Below are 20,641 nucleotides of genomic sequence, written 5' to 3' on the forward strand. Positions count from 1 at the left end.
CATGAAACCCAAAAAAGGGTGCATGATTTCAGAAATCTTAAATATAAAAAAGGAAAAGCATCTTTTTGTAAAACTCAACTATAAAACAACTCGCATAGAAAACACAGTGTGCATCCAAAAATAACATTTAAACAACCAAAGCAAGAAAACAAAGTAGAAAAAAACATGGAAGAAAATAACATTTTACAAGATACGAAAAAACAAACAAAAAAAAAAAAAAAAAAACAGGAAATAAAATTTTTAAAAAAGCACATATTAAAAGTATAGTTTACAAAATATTTCACTAAACTCAACAACAAAAAATAAACACTTCATTTGAATCAAGGCAATTCCCAAACCGGAGCTCTAAAAGCCCATTTTCATTATAACTTTGCAGTATTTGTTAGTTGTGATTTGGTTTTCTGTTTTCTTTGCACTTTTTTTGTATTTCTGTATGATCTTTTGTTTTGCACTTCAAGAAACCCACTATGAGGTGGTTTTCCCCACCAGATTACCGCCCAGACGATAAATCCCTCATATCTCTATTACATTTGATCCTAAAATATACTCTCTTGGTTATTTTCAAGCTCTTTCTCCTTCATGTCTTTTTGCAAGTTTTATCTTTCATGCCTTATATTCACCAAGAAATCACCACTGAAGCAAAAACAATGTAACCCTGATTTGTTTATTAGACTATGTACAGTATGTTTTGGGGGTAAATTAAAAATACTTTTTTTTTCAATCACAACAATTAAAGGCAAGAAATACAGTCAATAATAAAAAGAGCAAAGGCACTAAAAATACCTTTACAATAGTAATGAGATAGGTGTTGAATTTTTTGTAAAAGGGTGAAGAACTTGTTAAAACAATAAAGAAGACTCATTTTCTTTCCCCTTTCATATCATCAATCCTTCCAGCCTTCAAGACATTAAAGTAAAGGAATATGAATACTCACATATTCCTTTTCTTTATTAGAGGAAATAGAGAAGGTGCTTTCATGCATAAGCCTTAAATAAACATAAGCAAATCCATTAAAGCAAAGCTGTCATCCACACGTGAAATATAAAATGTAATTTCTTCTCCTAAACATACTTATTGGACTTCACCTTACAAAACAAAATATTTAATAGATTCACTCACGCAAAACAGCAGAACCAGTTACCTGATTACAAAAAGGTTAATTGAAACACATGACCTTTGCCTGGCATCAGAAGGCTTACTTTCCAGTCAGTCTTAGGTAAAATGATGCTTTGAATTCTTTGTCACGTCTTTTCACGTATTTTTCCTCTTTTTATTGTCATTGTATTTACAGATTTACATTTTAAACAAACAGGTTTGGACTAATTTCACATTAGAATATAAAAATGAAAGACTTACACTGATGGCTTTCTTTTACATCTGCTCAGCTGGATACATGAAGTTTTATCCAATGGAATGTCAGATGCATTAATACTATTCAGTGATTAAATCTGCAGCCCTCTGAAGAGCGTGGAGGCTCAACCAAACACTCACAGCTCTTACTAAAAGCAGGAATGGCAGGAATCGTCCCATAATTTCCAGGTTTTACTTTTATCACCGGTCCATTTCCTGTCTGAGCCGAAATACAAGGATAGGACCTCAAAAGTGTTCGACCTGCCACAACTACACATTATTTCCTGAGATAATGGACACACAGAGCAGTAATGGACAGCACATATCTTGTACTTAGAGCCAAATCCTTTGGAGACGTGGTCCCACACAGCTCCCTCTGCTTCTGTCTGGGGCCTCAGTTTGACAAAGGGAGGGGTGAGGCTACCAGATGGATTCACAGGCTGTGTGATAGACACTCATGAAATCCCTGCCTGGCTGTGATCTTTATCTGTTTAACACTTGATGCCAGCACTCTATTCAGAGAAAAAAAAGGAAGTCCTGACCTGTGTTGTCTTCACAGTTCTGGGCTCTTTCATGACAAGCACATACACAATGACACATCTATTAGGGGGTGTTATGGAGGAATAGTATACTGTTCTGGAAGTAAAAAAAAAAAAAAAAAAGAGAGACAACCGAACCGTGATTTTTACTGACAAAAAGTACATTTTGTTCCGTTCCGGCAAATGCCATGAAGGAATAGGATTAAGAAAGCAACCACAAGGACACAAAACCCTTCATACTGCTGGAACAAATGGATGGTAAACTTGTACAATGTGATTCATTATAAGACATTCAACACATTACAGCTCAGCAAGCATATCATTTTGTAAAGTTACAGACAAATAGCACTCTTGCAAACCTATGATTAGAATACTATATGAAGCCAAATATGAAGACAAAATACAAGCTTTACCTTCACACACAAGTATAACATGTTCACGTTGAAGAGTACATATCATTTAGCACCTTGTTTGATTTACAGGCAGAATATTTCTGACTGGCTCATCCCTCTGCTCCAATTTCAAGTTTACCCACAAAGAGCAGGGATCATTACGCAGACGAGGAAGGTGAGCAACAGACTGTTCATCTAGCTGAAGGATAAGAGACAACACTAGTTTTGGATGGCTACAGCACAAGAAAAGGTCATTTTGCTCTGCTTGAATGGCATCTAAAAGCAGGTGATTTATGCAAATTGTGTTAACTGGCTTGGTCTCTGGTCAGAAGACTATCCTCTTGCTAGGCTTTCTCTAAAGGTGGAAGGCTGCCACAAGTATCCAGCAGGTGAAGCCACTGATTTTACATTATTTCTTGCTCACCCTCCATCATGTGAACCCCAAGCTTAGCAGTGTACCACTCACACACCATTCACACAGGCGTGGTCCTGCGGTTCACCCCGTCCTTTAAGTCATTTGGGAAACAGTTATGGACCTGGAGGAACTCAGCAGACGCCTCATGTTCGGGGCTGTACGTGTTGTCCGTCACGCTGTCCCTTGCTAGGGCGTACATGGACAGCTCATCCAGAGGCCCACTGGAAGATGGTGCGCCTTTCAAACCGACCACGGGCGAGTTCTCCCTGGAGGCCTCTGTGGAGTGAGAGCTGGCATGCGACGTCCGCCGACGGTAACGAAAGCTCGGTATCCTCGAGTAAGGGGAAGAGGACGAGAGTGAGCGGATAAACTCGCGCCGCGCTCGCCAGCGAACTTCCTTGTTCTTCTCTATGTAGATGTTGATGGCAAGGACTGCCACAGTTTCGGCTACAATGAAGGAGAGGGCCCCAAAGTAGAAGGACCAGCCATAGGAGTAAGTGTACTTCTTGTCATCGTCTCGCTTGTCATTGGGATCTCCCGCGTTGCTGGATATGTAGACAATGATGCCAATAATGTTGCTCAGACCTGATAAGAAAGAAATTAAAAAGACTCAGACAAGCTTAAATATGTAAAAGGCAGAGGAGGTAATGGAAAGAAAGAGGATATTATTTGGTTGAAGAGAAAAGAGTTGCAAAAAATCAATCATCAGGGAATTTTCTAGTAACAAGGATCAAAACCATGAGCACACACTGTGTAAAGTTGTTCATCAGGCAGTGATTACAGTCTCTTATCACCTCTGGGGTCCCTAATGACACATCTTCATCTTCATTGTGTGAGCTGTGTGAATGAAGGTTCTGACCCTCTTCAGGGCGGAATTAGGGTCGCCTCCATGATTGCACCATTGATTAAGTACAACGTGGGACCACATGTGCCACATCAAGCTGCCTTTCTTCATTTGAGATCCCAGCCCCCATGATTGCTTCTTGCTGGGAGCATGTCTGACCGTGCATGTGTCATCCATCTCACCTGCAGCTACAAAGAGTATGCCTGCACTGAGGAGGACGTTGTTCGTCTTGTTGGATACACGGCCCACGCCAACACACATCCCACCAAGCATCAACAGGACCGTACTGAGAATGGGAAACATGCTAGAGGCACGAACTATACCTGCAGAGACAGCAGAAGGAAGACCCACTTTACATGGTTTTAATGCAAGTCGACAGCTAGCAGCTGATTAGATAACACAGACTGTTTAGGAAAATAAACACAGCGATCTGTCTTGCTGTACTCTGGAGTTTTATATTAAATAAGCAGAACAGTTTTTAAAAATAACAGTAAAAATCATCATTAACCTTTCGAAACAGTGTTCAAACCCATTTTCCTACCTCTTCATTCAACCATTTATCAGAACTCCATAATCATTCATTCTTTGAGGCCTTGTTGTCACAAAGCTTTGCTAATCAGCTGTGGGTTGCAACAAGGGCTCTCACTGACCATCACTCCCAGTGAAATGAATCACTCTGCCATTTCACTATTCAGACAGACAAGATTATTCATCTGTGAAGTCTTTCATTAGGCCTTCCTTTCATTTAATAAACTGAACTTGGATTTTTTTTCCAGTCTTTATTTGTTTTTGCGTTACTTTCTTTCTTTATTTTATATCAGAAAGATGCTGAATCAGCTGCATTTTTAAGACAAATTGGAAGTGAATATCTGTTGTATATCAGCAGACTGATCCAGGGCCAGAACATCATTTCAGCCCTATGTTTTACTACATGGACTAGCCTATATAAGACTGTTTTTTTCCCCATATTTTTGTTTGCATCACTTGCTGAGTTTGTTAGGTTTTTTTAGTTAGGTTTTCTGTTTAAACAAACAAACAGTGAGGTCCTGGACAACACAAGGACTGTATGCATAGATAAAGTTGCAAACTGCACTCAAATTCCACTCTGCCGGGAAAAATATTTACCAGTACAAAGCCAGTTAAAACTAAATGAAACTTAACTTCCACCATATGAAATATGATCTATTTAAGACTTTCACAACAGTTATTCAAAGTTAGGGTTGGCACCTGATCTTAAAGACGACAGCTCATTAAGAGAAGGCAAACCTCCTTAACAGCAAAGTGTGACATTCAGGTGAAAGCTGGTCTGTTGAGCTGATTCTCTTTATGTGCTCTTTTCATGTTCAGAATTAGCATGGAATAAGTGAACAAATGTGCATCTTTATTCTCAGTTTTGTAAAAACACAGCTTCAGTTTAGTTTTTTCTTCTACATAAAAGTTTTAGGCTCAGTCCATACACTCTAAATATTCAGTTTTGAGGACTTTTTGTGAAGCCCAGCTGATTCAGTATCTACCCAATATGTAGAAAGGATCAGAGGACACTTATCAGACTGGATCAAGTCCAAATTCAGTTCACTAGCTGGACTAAATGAAAGGGGGCTTAATGACAGGCTTTATGGTTGAATACAAATTACATCTTATGCTCCCAGTGGAAACAAGTGTGCAAAATGACACATTTATTCTGTGAGAAACAAACACTGGGATCTTTAGAAGGAACACTCAGAGAGTAAAATTATATTTTGTTCATTATACTGCAACTATAGTGTAAAAATTTGATGTGAAAAAATCACCTGATGCTGAACAAGGCAAGATATGTAGTGGTGAAGGACAGAAAATAGACAGTTGCAGGATTCAGGCAGTTCACAACGGAAACAAAAGAGGCTGAGTGGAACAGAAATGACAGTGATAAAACAATAATAGTGTTAGAACATCCACAGGAGCCAAGCACCTGGTAGGATGTGGGGGGTAATGGCAAACAAAAAGCAAATGCATCACTCTCAGTGATCTAAAAGACCACAAGTTTATTGTTCAAAGTGAAACAGGAAGTAAAGCCAACTATTAACCATTTATGGTCCTGGTCTACCATTAGGTAGAGGTAAATCTGCAGGGACTGCTGAATTTAAAAAGTAAAGTCAAAGAAAAAAAGTAAAAGTTAAAAAAACAAAAATGCGGGGGGGGGGGGATAAACCTGTTTATTCTTGTCTCAACCAAACTGAAAAACACAGAGAAATATTTTTCTCTGGCCTTTTTGTTATTCTGAAAGACACAGTGTTATTCCTTTAACTTTCATACTTCCATAAACAGAATTAATTAGTTTTAGCAAATGGTTGAGATGTTAAAAAGAGGAAGTTAATAATGATATAAAAACAATGAAATGGTTGAAATTTGAAAAGCATTGAATCTTCATACATAAGGAGGATGAAGTAGCTTTGGTGGGTTCTGGTCACCGCTGTGACTAAAAGGTACCTACAAGCCCAAAAATAAGCTTCTCACACAGAGATGATGCCAAATTTAGATTTTCAATATGGTCTGAGTAATAACTTTTTTGTTTGATTCCACAGAATAATCCCTGAGAAGAAAAAGTTGCTGTTATCAGTCTGTACTCATGAGTTAGTATTTTTTTGCTTGTTTATTTGGTCACAGTGGCCCTGCCTAACAAGACTTGGTGAAGTAGGAACACTACTCAGAAACTGGAGCCATTGGCTAGTTAAGAATAAACATATAGTGTCTGTCTTCAAATAGGGCTTAGCGTGCCAATCTTCAACTGTACTAGAGGGGTTTATGTGTTTACAAAGGACAGAATTTGTTTCATAACATATGGTATACATGGCCTGATGTCTGGCAAATGCATGGTCAGGCATGTGCCATACTATAGCCCTGTCTGATATCTGCTGATCATTGTTGACTTAAAGCCTCTCACTTATTGTTATTACATTTTAATAAACTACATTTCTGTTTGTAGAATGCTCTGACAATCAAATAATCTGCAAGATCTGCAGACATCTGGTTTGCCCTTTAGACAACTGACTGTATTAACATTACCAGATGAAAAACACGAGTGAGTAACACTTACGCAGCAGATATTCAGAGCTGTCTGTGTCGTAGTCGTTGTCATCAGGGAAATGGTTGATCCTGTAGCAGCTGCCTTGGTTGATGCCTGAAGCACAAAAGAACCATAAAGATTCAGCATATTAATGATTTGATAGGGGTTTCACAACTGATTTCATAATGACAGGTTACTGTTTGTAATCATACATAGATATGGCACCACATGTGGCACCACATGTGCATAACAATAAACCACTGTTTCAGCCAGTGTTGAGCCAGGAAGTGGGACCAAAGGGGAACTGCAGATGTTTAATGAGGACATCATTTTGGCACAAATATAGTTTGACCACTGAGATTTCAAGTGAAAGTGGACAAAATTGAATTCCAATGACACTTTAGCTGTATAGCTAGCGAGTTAACACAGCCTTCATGGTAGCAATACTTTTAAAAAAAAAAACATTTGATTAAATTAAAAGTTTTCAGTGTGGGAACTAAAGATGTTTGTCTGTGTAAAATATTTAGAGGACTTTAACATCATACCTAAAACCAGTGCATATTACCTAAATTCAGTACATATTACCTCAATTCAGTACATAATATCATTAAATGTTTAAGAAAATCCACAGAAATTTCTTTAAGGAAAGAATAAATCCAAAAAACAGCATTAAATGCTGATGATCATGCTCCCTATCAGTACTATATTACAAAGTACTTCAAAGTGAGATTTTATCCACTGGAGTTGCTTCCTCACAACTGTAAATACTGCAAAGTACAGAGGAAATGATGAAAATGAAAATATGCATTGCAGTACTCAATGGATGGTTGACAATGCCCTATATAAACAATTGTTTTAGTTTCTGTTTTAATAATATCTATGGGTATTTATTTACTGTATTGACAACCGGTAGCAAGATTACATTTTAAGCAACCATCAACATCACTCATTCTCCAGAGGATTTCTTCCTGTTTCATGTGTAAGCACACTCACCCATGTTTTCCTATTTCTGTCTATATAATCTCAAGAAGTGTCAAATAAAAGCAATTATTTTTGTATGATGAGTGCTGCAGTGCCTTTGTCAATCCAACTATCTATGTAAAAAAGAAAAAAAAAGGATCTAGAGCTGCCCTTTCTAGACTCAAACTCTTAAAATATACTGAGATGACTGGAATTGGAAAACTTCTGAAAAAGTAAGGGGGGGGGGGGGGGGGGGGGGGGGGGGTGTCCAATCCAAATGTTCCACCTACTGAAAACATTTGCTGTAACATGCAATGAAGATACAGTAAACGAGACTTTGAGCAGCTGAATTTATTCCATTCAAAGTATTTTGCTTTCAAACCAATGCCCGGTCTCTTTACTGCTGTTCAGACAAAAAGCAAAAAATTTCCAATCATTTTCCTTAAAAAGTTTCCTTGAAAAGTTTAACTGCTTTACATTAAATATGTTTTTTTAAATTTAATATTCAATACTATTGCACTATTTTCTGTTTAAAATAGGATTTAGACTGTTTTACAAATAACTGCATCCTGTTTTGATTTTAATACATAAATAGGTTTTTAGTTAGTTTATATTATATATTATATATTATATATTATATATTATATATTATATATTAGCTGTCAAGGTTGTACCCCGCCTTCGCCCAAAGACTGCTGGGATAGGCTCCAGCTTCCTCGCGACCCTTCATTGGATTAAGTAGTTAGGATAATGAATGAATGAATATTATATATTATATGTTTTACAGACTTTCTGTAACAGTTTCTGTAAAAAGTAAAGCTAATTATATTACATAATCATAAACTCCAAATGTTAACATATTTAATAATAAAAATTGGGGTTACCATCCATCCATCCATCCATCCATCTTCTGCCGCTTATCCGGAGTCGGGTCGCGGGGGCAGCAGCCTAAGCAGGGAAGCCCAGACTTCCCTCTCCCCAGCCACATTTGCCAACTCTGCGGGGGGGATCCCGAGGCGTTCCCAGGCCAGCCGAGAGATATAATCCCTCCAGCGTGTCCTGGGTCTTCCCCGGGGTCTCCTCCCAGAGGGACGTGCCTGGAACACCTCACCAGGGAGGCGTCCAGGAGGCATCCTGACCAGATGCCCGAGCCACCTCAACTGGTTCCTCTCGATGCGGAGGAGCAGCGGCTCTACTCTGAGCCCCTCCCGGATGACCGAGCTCCTCACCCTATCTCTATCTCCACCCTGCGGAGGAAACCCATTTCAGCCGCCTGATGTCCACGCAATGCTGCAGAGGCGTGTCAGCCAGGACAGCCCCACAGCATCCAGAGCCTTAAGGAACTCCGGGCGGATCTCATCCACCCCCAGGGCCCTGCCGCCAAGGAGCTTTTTGACCACCTCAGCGACTTCAGCCCCAGAGATAGGAGAGTCCACCCCTGAGTCCGCCAGCTCTGCTTCCTCATCGGAAGACGTGTTGGTAGGATTGAGGAGGTCTTCGAAGTATTCCTTCCACCGACCCACTACGTCCCGAGTTGAGGTCAGCAGCTCCCCACCTCCACTGTACACAGTATTGACGGAGCACTGCTTCCCCCTCCTGAGCCGCCGGATGGTGGACCAGAATCTCCTCGAAGCCGTCCGGAAGTCTTTCTCCATGGCCTCGCCGAACTCCTCCCATGCCCGAGTTTTTGCCTCGGCAACAGCCGAAGCCGCATGCCGCTTAGCCCGCCGGTACCCATCAGCTGCCTCCAGAGTCCCACAGGCCAAGAAGGCCCGATAGGACTCCTTCTTCAGCTTGACGGCATCCCTCACTGTTGGTGTCCACCAACAAGTCCTGGGATTACCGCCACGACAGGCACCAACGACCTTACAGCCACAGCTCCGGCCGGCCGCCTCAGCAATAGAGGCACGGAACACAGCCCATTCGGACTCAATGTCCCCCGCCTCACCCGGGACATGGTTGAAGCTCTGCTGAAGGTGGGAGTTGAAGCTCGCTCTGACGGGGGACTCAGCCAGGCGTTCCCAGCAGACCCTCACAACACGTTTGGGCTGTGGTTTGGACTCAGACCTGTCCTAGTCTTGCAGTCCCTGTGGTGGAACCGTCTGTGGTTATGGGTGAGCTGCCTTCCAGTGTAAATAGGTTCTTAAGATATTTTTTCCTCAATGCATCATCAAGCCCGGTGTTTATTTCTTATAACATTTTTTTACCAGCCTTTTTTTCTTTTTAGTCAATAACATTCAGATATCAGCAAGCCTTGGAGGACCTGCCAGAGTATCCAAAAGTTAACATTTTTTCACTTTTGACTAAAGTCAAAGTTTTAGGGCAGCGTGGTCACAAATGGCACAAATCCTTAAAAAAAACATGGGACTGTATAATATTTTGCAGGACAAATTTAGCCCTCTTAAAACCACAGACACTGATGACACACCATTTGGATACACGAACAGGAAGATGGTACTTTTTTTATCCAGGCTTTTTTTTTTTTTTTTGTCTTAAATGTGTTTCTGTAACAATCAAGCTTCCTCAGCCTGAGAGATAAAATTACAAAAGCGAGGTTGTTTAGGCATTTCTCTTGTTTCTGGAGCCTGTTCGCCACCAAGAGGGAAAGTGTTTGTGTCCAGTCATTTGACTGGTACTTGCTTAGCTTGATGTCAGCAAGAAAAACCTTTGCCTGTTGAACAAAAACAAACTTCTTTTTATCTCAAATGCTATAAGCAGCAACATGGCTTAGAGCTGACCTTTTGCATAAACACCACCCTTCCCATTAACACAGTACCAACAGAAATCTAACAACTACATTCCCAGGTGCCTAAAGGTGAATCCCATAACCATCATCGTCTGTGGCACAGCTTTTGAGGTCACACTTGCTGTCATTAACTAGGTCTGCTGCTTAATAAGGGACATCAAATTAATTAGTGTCAAATCAGTTGTTGGAAATGGAGCAGAAGTTTCTGTGTCTAGTCACTGATGGGAAGAAGAGCTTTGGACTATCTTAAGCAGCAATGACTTTTAGCCTTTTAGATAAAAAAAAAAACAACATCTGCCTCACATGATTAGATAACAAAAACACAGACACCTTTGCTGTTCTGTTAATTGCTGTGCAAACAGCACATCATGTTGCAGGGCCTGAAGCAGATTTAATATGTATGTATGTGTGCCTCCATTCCCTGTCCTTAATTGAAACTGCAGACTGATTTAGCATGCTATAAAAGTGCACACAAAAGCACTCTGTGAACCTGAAACATTACTCTTCATTTTGATGCAATATTTTCTATATTCATTTCCAGCCTTGCAGCCTTCCAACCCACCTGGATTGTATGTTTTGCCTTAGCTGAAGTGTGTTTGCCCTTGTGTGTTAGTTTTGTTTTAGTCTTTGTTGTTGTTTGTTTGTTTTGGGTGGTTTTTATTATTATTTATCATTATTATTATTAAATCATTTTCCAGCAATCCTGTTGAAATCAATGCCAAAGCTTAGCAAAACATATTTTCTCCTGCTTAGGGTTAGGCGTTAGGCTGTGCACGCCAAATGGATGTCAATGCATTTTCTTAGTATAAGCAGCTGCGCAAACATGTGCATGTGAAAGGGACAGGGGTAGACAAAAGATAGAAAACAATTTTCACCTAATTGGAAATGTGATTATGAATAGAACACTTAAAGCTTATGATTCATGAGTGAGAGTTATCAGCTCAATGTCCACACTTAGGCTCCAAGTTTGACCCATAAAGTGAAGTAAAGTCTGAATACTGATGAGATGACAGCAAAGATGGTTTAAAAGTGACTGGGATGGGAATGAAAAAGATCAGAGACCACATTTAGGGGGAGTCAGTCTCTAAAGAAGGTCAGCAAATCAGTAAGAGAGCAATCAGTTTAGTAGAACGACAATAACAGGGTCAAATGAATGTTGTGTGACAGCTGCTGGATGTAAAGTTTACGTGACAAACAAAAATGGATTAAGAAATTAAAGGACTGTGCTGTGGCAAATGGAAAATAAACTTGTCAATACATCACAAGGGGTATTAAATGAGTTCTCTGGGCCTATCTGGAGTTGCAAAGCCCCACGCTGAGCATGTCCTTCTCTTCTCCATGGCAACCACTGTTAGAATTTAATAAGCTCATTTACATAGACAAATCTCCAAGGATGCTTTTGACATTTTCATTGTGTTTTGATACCCATTAAATAGGAGATGCCACTTCTCCGGTCCACCCACATTGCCTTCACAAATCTATCATCACATGAATATAAACACAACTGCAGACATAAACATGTGCACATGAAAACGCGTATTGTGCTCAAAGCATCTTTCAGATTCTGCATAATTGGCAACAGGATGATGCACATCATAATTATTTTGAAATATGCAGATCAGCCAATAGTCAATACGGAAGCAGCCTTAGAACACACCAATAGGATCGTCTCTTCATGCCATCACTTACTCACTGAGGGTTCTCTATGAGTACGTTAATGAAACACGCCCAATGTCCTTCCTTATGTTTATACTTAAACGCATCTGGAAATCAATTGATAGATAAACCAATCAAAAGTGTCATTTATTTTGCATTTTATCGGAAATGCACAACCTCAAGTAGGCAATATATGTACAACAATGCAACAAAAAACAGCTTCACAAACAGCTCTCTTTCTGCTTTAATTCTACTTGTATCCTTGTAGCTTGCATATCTCCTGGGCAGAATAAGAAGCAGAGTGCTCTGAGCTTTACAGCAAGTTGGATGATGAAGTTTTATAAATCCGTAAGTGGGGCTTCATATCAAATGTAGACATGCACACGCAACTCACATTGACTCAGTGACGCATACATTTATTGCTGTGGTAGTGGGGAAAGCCAGGGCAGAGTATAAAAGCATCTGTGTAATAAAACAAACCGTTCCAATATTGTTCTTTTTTTTCTTTCAGTCCAAGTGAAGATGAGAAGAAAAGCAATTTGGCAAAGACATCAGTGATTCAGTGTTTATATGACTGACAGTTGGTTAATTAAATTGTCACCAGGCTGCATTTTCTTCAAACACAGCTTGACTTGGGCTGTGCATGTGTATCTGAAGTTGCTGGGAGAAAACTGAGATATTTCACTGCATCTAATCAGTGTAGAACATTGTTTTACATTGTCTCTTAAAAATGTTCATGTACAGAAGTGTTTTATTGAAATATTAGAAATAAAGATATGTAGCACGTATAATATATATATATATATATATATATATATATATATATATATATATATATATATATATATATATATACAAAAAAAAGTATATATATATATATATATATATATATATATATATATATATATATATATATATATATATATATATATACAAAAAAAGTATATATATATATATATATATATATATATATATATATATATATTTTTTTTTTTTTTTTTTTTTTTTTTTTTAATAGTATAGATAAAATTCTAATAAGTCTCCTGTGTATTCCTCCTGTGACAAACAGCTTACCTTTATAATATCAGCTGTTTACAATTGGGTTTTTTTCTCAGCCTATTTGAAAATGGCCAAGAATATAATTGCATATGACAAAATCAGGCTTGCTGGATTGTGAAGGCATGAAGCAGATTTAAAACCAGACAAGGAGCTTGATGGAGGCTTCCAACTCATCTTTTGGTTCAAAACATTTACAGACACATTCAAAGTTTGTTAATTAATGTGAAGGAGACCATGTTATTATATGCATAATTCTGTTGTGAATATATGAACCATCTAATATAATAGCTTGTATGACTTGACTTGACTTGACTTGACTTGACTGGTGATCTGTCCAGGGTCGACCCTGCTTCTTATTTGCCTATTGCTCAGATAGGCTCCAACTCACAACTCTTAATTAGAATAAGTATTATAGAAAATGGATGGATGGATGGATGGATGGATGGATGGATGGATGGATGGATGAATGGTGTGTAGGAAATTAATTATTTATTTCATCTTTAAAAAGTAATCATCTTTCCAATATGATGCAATGCAACAAAACCTCTTCAGCCCTTCCTGATACTGTACCTTGGCTTTAAATATTATTACTTATAAGTTATCAAATTAAACAATCTTTTGTAGCACTTCCTCCACTTCTCCATTCAGTTTAGCCATAATTATCAGCAGATCTAATTATTACAGTACTTAATGGCCGACTGACAGTGAAATATGACCATCTTTTTTCTTTGGACCCTCAATTTCATTTTGTTAAACCAAAAGGCAAAACGTACATGTATTATTGATTCTGCAATCAAACTGACAGAGGGGACATTAAATAGTCAGAGTAAAAAAAAAAAATACATGCACAAAATATTTGCTAAACTGATTTAAGCGGTTGATTTCTTGCTCATTTCAGTATCAAAAATCTTTTAATGGGAGGAAAACAAAAGATAATGCCACAATGCAGAAAATAATTATGAGAATGGAGAAGTTAAACCTCCAAACAGAGAAAAAAAAAAAGAGAGTGACTGAGGTGGAAGTTGAGGCCTGCTGGTTAATTAGTGCCCCCACATGGCTTCTCGGTTGTTACATTTAATTACACTTTATGGTAACATGTAAGAATAGCAAAGTCAGCCCTCACCCACAATGGAAACGAACAACTCCTCACAAATAACCATCACCACACCACAAACAGCTGCCTCTAAACACACTCTGGTCCACCACCAGCTGAGATATTTACTGTAAATATGAACCCACTAAGTTGATTATTAATAGTCCATTTAACTTTCTCTGAAAGTTAAATGGACTATTCTGATGTAAATTAGGCTCACTAAGCACACTGTGAAGGTGTTGGCCTCAAAAATAATAATGTTGGAAAGCAAGCACTTAAGAAGAACATCTCTCTTGTTAAACATAAAAGACTGAAAAAAGGAGACACTGACCTCACTCATGAGAAGCTTAATTTTATATGTTACTGTCTGCTCTTTAATTGTCAACCAATCTGCTAAAGAAGAGGTGATGCTTTGGGAGAATAGAGAAACAATAAACCCATTCATTATATGAGCTGAAGGGTGCTGAGCAGCTGCTGTGTGTCCTACAGCAATGTGATGCCACTCAGAGACATATAGCTGCTGTGATGTGTTCAGCAAAACCCCGCACTCTGATAGACACAAAACAAATAACCTGGTGCATTTGTCATTATGACTGGAGGAGTGTATCTGTGAGTGAGTGAGTGTGTGTGTGTGTGTGTGTGTGTGTGTGTGTGGAGGGATGTCCTCACTTGTCTTTTCTTCCACACTAATGAGTCTCCATGACAACTGAGCCACCTTGCAGCAGCTTTTAGTTTCAGGCAAAGGCACAAAAGAGGAACTATCTTATCACAACACACCAGGATATATTCTTCACATCTGTCCAGTTGTCCACCTCCACAACATTACAAGCCCAGCGCTGTTTCATCAGCATACAGTGGCTTGGTGTCTCCCTGTATGCAGGCTCTGCATGGCTTTCAGTCTCAAATTGTTCATCTTAAAAAAAAAAAAAAAAAGAATATAAATAAATAAATTATCCCACACCAAATAAATTATCCCACACCATCCCATTGACAGTACATGTATTTGATGCTTGCAAATTGCATTCTTTTCTCTGGTGTGAAAATATTCACCTGGTGTTTTTGTTATTTTGTTTTGTTTCGTTTTGTTTTTATTTTTGTTTTATGTTTTATGTGGGGTAATTGGTAATTAGAGGACAAATATTTTTTAATTAATTTATAATTTTCTATGTGTCAACAAGAAAAATCCAAGTGACAAAATATATACTTTTTTTTTTTCTTTTTTTTTTTTTGTTATACAAATCTGCTACATTGCTCAAGAAATGACTGTCACTGTTGTGGCTGCTTCACCCCTGCCTAGAGCAAAATGTTTTGTTGGAATAGACACCTCCTTCTAGTCTACAAATTTCTCTGGAGTGGCAGCCTGAGCTTACCAGCCTCAATTCTGCGAATAATAGATAACATTACTCTGTATTGTGAGAAGCAGAATGGATTCTTATGCTTTCCAGATTCATAAACACATATAAAGCAAAAAAATAAAAAAATAAAAAAATAAAAATTGTACTGCATCCGTACAGCACATCTTGTGTTTTGAAAAAAAAAACGTGATATAAATTATGGCATGTATTATGTTCGTTTGATTTGTCTGTTTCTATCTGTCTATGCGTCATGACACACGTCTGTGCCACGAACAAACACATCCACTCTGCACTCCCATTGACGGACAAAGCGAGAAGTCAAGGGGTGGTCGGAAGGAAGATTGGTCAATGAGTGTCTGTCTGCCTCTGAAGTAAGACGTCACTGCCAGAGCACCTCCTATTCAGACATAAAATATCTCAAATTACTTATAAAACACCCACAAAGCCCAAAATGTGAGATTAGATATGTTTATCTGATGTCCCACCACTAAAACATACTTAGATTATCTTTAATATTTTTTGCTTGGACATGACGTGAACTCAGAGTCATCTATTTTTAAATCACTGGGCATGTTTCCATAGCAATGTCAGGGATGTTGCCAAGCAACAGCATCGGATACAATAAAGACATGAATGAAAGTAGACTAATAGCGCGCACATTTCCTGGCAAAGACCAGCTTAAAAGTGAATGGGCTCAGACGCGTCGGCTTGGCATCACATTCTTTTGACTATATAGTGGGAATTATTGTGTGAGTCTGAACAGGGTAACAGTTTACAGACTGTTTAGGGTGAGCGCACAGCGGCGCACTGAGCTTTATTTTTCAGTTTCAATACTTCTAAAATTCCTATTAATTTGCATACTTGTTATCTGCTCTGCTTTGTTTTGTTTTTTCTATTGAACCTCGTGCCCTAAAAGTTATTTCTCATTGATAACCTCCTCCATGGTGTGCACCCGTCTCCAGACAGACGCATTTGGCATGCGTAAAGGGAGTGTATCCATTTGTGCGCTCAAATGACTGTGCATCCTGAGAAACAAAAGACGAGTCAGAAACCCAGACAAACTGTTTGCAATATGACACGGAGCGCTGCAATTTGGTTTCACTGTCACAGGAAAGCTTACTGACAAGGGGGGCTCCATGCGTAATAATTAAATCCATAATTGAACAAAATAGACTTGGAACAGCTTTACCTTCAATACAGCAAATCCTCCACAGCCCGGAGTGGGTGAGATCTCCCTTCTTAGTTTTAGGCTGAGTCTGGGTCTCGTCTGTGGTGGTATTGGTGCTATTACAGATGTATGCCCGCGAATAGAGCCAGTAGTCCGTGCCGATGGCGATGGTCATCAGGCTGAAAGCGGCAAAAGCCCCAACTGTGGCCAGAAGTGTTTGAACCCCGCGGTCACACCAAGCCATGGCGCTTCATACTAGTCCACACACTCCCTGGTCCAACATGCACGCACCAGAGCGCATTAGAGCGCAAATCTTCTGGTCATACTTGTTCTGTTGCGTCCTCTCTCCCTCCGTCGCTGATATGAAAGTGAAATGTGCAGTCCTGAAGAAAAACGGAGAGAAGTGGGAAGACTGTTTGAAACGCTCACCTGATGCCCAAACCCTACTGGCTGCTGTGAATGTAAGAAGACAGTAGTTGTGTCAACTCCTGATGCACGCGGATTTGAAACGCGCGAGAGAGCATGACAGCTGCGTCAGAACATTTCCAACATCCCCACTACTTGAATCTTTTGCATTTTCTCACAGCACTTTTATGTTCCCCGCAGACTGTGCCTCTGTTAAAAGCTATTGCCAAAGATACGTCTCCGGCACTTTACTGAGAACCCCACCCTCATCAAATCTGGCCAATATGAGACTAAATAACTAAAAAAAAAAAAAAAAAGAAAAACTCCAACCGGCGTAAGAATTTCCAGCGGAAACTGTTCCGCATTTTTAGAGAAAATATTAAATACCAAACAAAACAAAACTCATTTTATCTAAGACATTTCGATACTGAATTATAAATTATAAAAATATTATAGTTATTGCCAAACTCGGTCACAGCTGACACGGTGAGGTTGGGGGCGGGGGGTGCGGGGTGGATAATGGCAAGCTTTGACACAACAAGAGTCACAATTCCCCACAGAGCGGATCCTTTACAAAGCACGGGGGGGGGGGGGGGGGGGGGGGGGGGGGCAAGAACATATCGCGAATAGAGCCATACTGTACTACTAAACACACTGGAAACCACTGAGATTCACCACATTCATACTGAGAACAAAAAGTAACAGACATAATGTACATAATCATCATCTCATGAGAAGCTTTCTGACTCTGTTGATGCAGGTGACAAAGTGGTTCATGATGAGTCAAAACGCCACTCAATCCATCAGAAAACCAGATTAAAGTTACGCTCAACGCTGCTCCAAGACAGAAATTTTTAATTTCAGCAGTAGAGCGTGGGAAAATAGCTGGTTCATATCAGATTCAATCAATCTTTGATATGAAGTACAATTAATAACTGGATTAACAAATTTGATTTGTTTGGATTTCCACCAACATACATCCCTTTTGGCATGATATTTATCTAGAAAATGCTTCAGCCAAACATATATACCTCGTCCAAACAATCCTGTAATTAAATTCAACCTAACCCCCTTTTTTTGTACAAACTGGAGTGTTGCCCCTTCCCAAGCTGACACCTTACTGCCGTAGACTGCTTTGCCATCTCAGTGGTTCTAGTGTTATCGGGGTCTTTATGCCCCTGGTAGGGTCAACAGTGGCAAACATGTCTCTAGGGAGGGACCAGGCAAAGCAGGGCTCAGAGACACAAATGATTCATAAAAACATTGGAACCGAGTTTCCCTATAGCCTCACCATGGTCCCTCTCTGGAGCTGACTGGACCCAGTCAGGTTTAGCCCAAAAGTGTGACCTGGGCCCCACCTGCTGTGGGCTCACCACCTGTGGGAGGGGACAAAAGGATCGAGTGCAGTGTGAGTTGCATGGTGGCTGAAAATGGAAACCATTAATTAGCTCAAGAGATGTGGAACATCACCTCTTTGGTGGAGAAGGAGCCTTAGCTGGTGGTGCAGAACGTTGATGAAGAGTTGGACCATCTTCCATTCTGGAGTTGCTCCTGGTGAGATATGCTGAGCAAATGTGGGCATACTCATTGCCCCTGGCCCCCAGACTTGGTGCCTGCATGTTGCCCCTGAGAAGGTGCCCATGAGAGGGTAATCTGCCCTTGCTTAGGGTGGTGGTGGTGGGTGGGTGGGTGGGGGGGGGGCTTCTGTTGTCTGAGCTTCCAGACAACAGCAGCCCAGAGGATCCACCCTTTTTTTTTACTTTACAGATCACCCTCCTTTGTAACTGTGTTAGTCAGCATACTTTGATTGGTTAATATATATTGTCGAGATGTCAAAGCTGTATGGTTTTGTTGTGCAACTTTAGTTTGGTTAATAAAACTTAAATCTTAATTTTATAAATGCATATTCATGGAAATTTTATAGTTTCTTTAGCTATTTTTAGTGTTTCATTATTGGGTGATATGTGGATATCTATTCATTCATCTTAACTGTTGACTCATCCTACCTGCATTAATATACTAATCTGGCTTTGATGGGTTAAATTAAACTGTTGAGACATTCGACCTGCATACATTTAGGCTCTAATATGAAAAAGTATTTTTGACGGGGCAATTTAATTCTTTATAAGATAGAATACTTCACAAATCATTAAATGAATGACTAAATTAGCTTTAAACTATTTCACTGAATAAGTAAATAATTAATTACTTATAATGACACACAACAGAATTGTAAGAAAAGTTTAAGCGAAGCACAGGATTGATTTAATGTAATTTTTGGACAATCTTGTATAATGACAAGTGCTCGCTAATTCTGATTGTAGTAGACACAAAACAGCTACTGACGATTCTGTTTGCATCAAACATTCTGATCTTGGTCTTGATAAGTTGTGGTGTCCAGTTGTGGAGGAATTTTATAGGGGACTCATTTGAGCAAATAATTCAGAGGTGTTTGTGATTATTAGAGAGACTTGTAAATACCAACAACTTTTTATATTTTTCATTTCTCCAATCCTCTTTAACAAGTCATTCCTATCTGTTATAGGGAAGAGGTCACAGCATCCACATGTCAGTTCCTATTATGGGTCTGATCATTGAGATCTCATTGTGATCTGAACTGGAGTCAAATTTAGTGATTTAAACTTTTGATTATCTTTCTTTTCATTTAAGTCCCTATTTTTGTGCAAGTTTAATTTATTAGTTTTTACTACTTTAGGGATTAGTTAGGATTTAAAATGTGTTAAAGAAATGACCAAAAAATGTGCAAAGGTAGGTTTTTTTCACATCTGAGATTACATACACTTTAACTGGAAACATTGTTTGTTTGTTTTTTACTGAACAAAATATCAGTCAGCTACTCTAACAGTTGACTGAAAAAACTGAACACTACCATAAAGACTAAATGTATAGCAGGATTTTTCTGCTATACTATCTACCCCCCTCTGTACCCCCACCAACACACACGGCACAAAGAAATGTAATTCCACTGCATCAACAAATAAATCCAAGCTTAATCAACATCCAAATACTACAAAAAACATCTACTTTTCATTGTTGTGTAAATATAGCCAACTTTTAAGTACAAAAGTAATAAGTGAAATACCATTTTATTTAATGAACAATGATTATTTCTTGTTTATTTTTACCTGGTGCAAAAAACGCAGAAATAAATCTCATTGTAGAGTACAAGCCTGACATTTGTTTAAAAAAAGAATCAACGTTTAAAGTGTATTATTTTTTCATTAAAAATGTCACAATGTTTTTTTTGTTCATGACAGTCCTTAACAAACTCTAATCTCTTTAGATTACACTTCACACTTAATTAATTAATTTAGTTCGATCATGGTAATCATGTTTTGATCAAGTTATTTCTTTCTGCGATCCCTGCTCAGATAACTTCTGTACATCAGTCCTCTCTCTGAGTTCAGAAGCTTGCAAGTTAAAAAATTGTGGTATTTTCTATTCAACATGCTGATGGTGGCGCCAACTCGTTTTAACACCAGAGGAAATGCAATTTCTCGTGAAAACCAAAACGTTGCCATCTTTGTGAGTAAAATTTCCATGATATTGTCTATGACGTAACCCCAACGGCGCCCACGTGTGTACCACGCCTGCG

The 20,641-nt window shown here is 39.0% G+C and overlaps 1 protein-coding gene across 1 annotated transcript; it reads right to left on the minus strand.

The window, feature by feature from the left end:
• Positions 1-2,754: 2,754 nt before the first annotated feature.
• cacng4b (calcium channel, voltage-dependent, gamma subunit 4b) lies at positions 2,755-16,864 on the minus strand (the record flags this gene model as incomplete). Its single annotated transcript, XM_079252296.1, has 4 exons — positions 2,755-3,281; positions 3,723-3,863; positions 6,614-6,697; positions 16,642-16,864. The coding sequence occupies 4 exons, from the start codon at positions 16,862-16,864 to the stop codon at positions 2,755-2,757; spliced, it is 975 nt and encodes a 324-aa protein (XP_079108422.1).
• Between the last annotated feature and the right edge of the window lie 3,777 nt (positions 16,865-20,641).

This window comes from Telmatherina bonti, assembly GCF_933228915.1.
Source record: "Telmatherina bonti genome assembly, chromosome: 14".
NCBI classification, from domain to species: Eukaryota; Metazoa; Chordata; class Actinopteri; order Atheriniformes; family Telmatherinidae; genus Telmatherina; species Telmatherina bonti.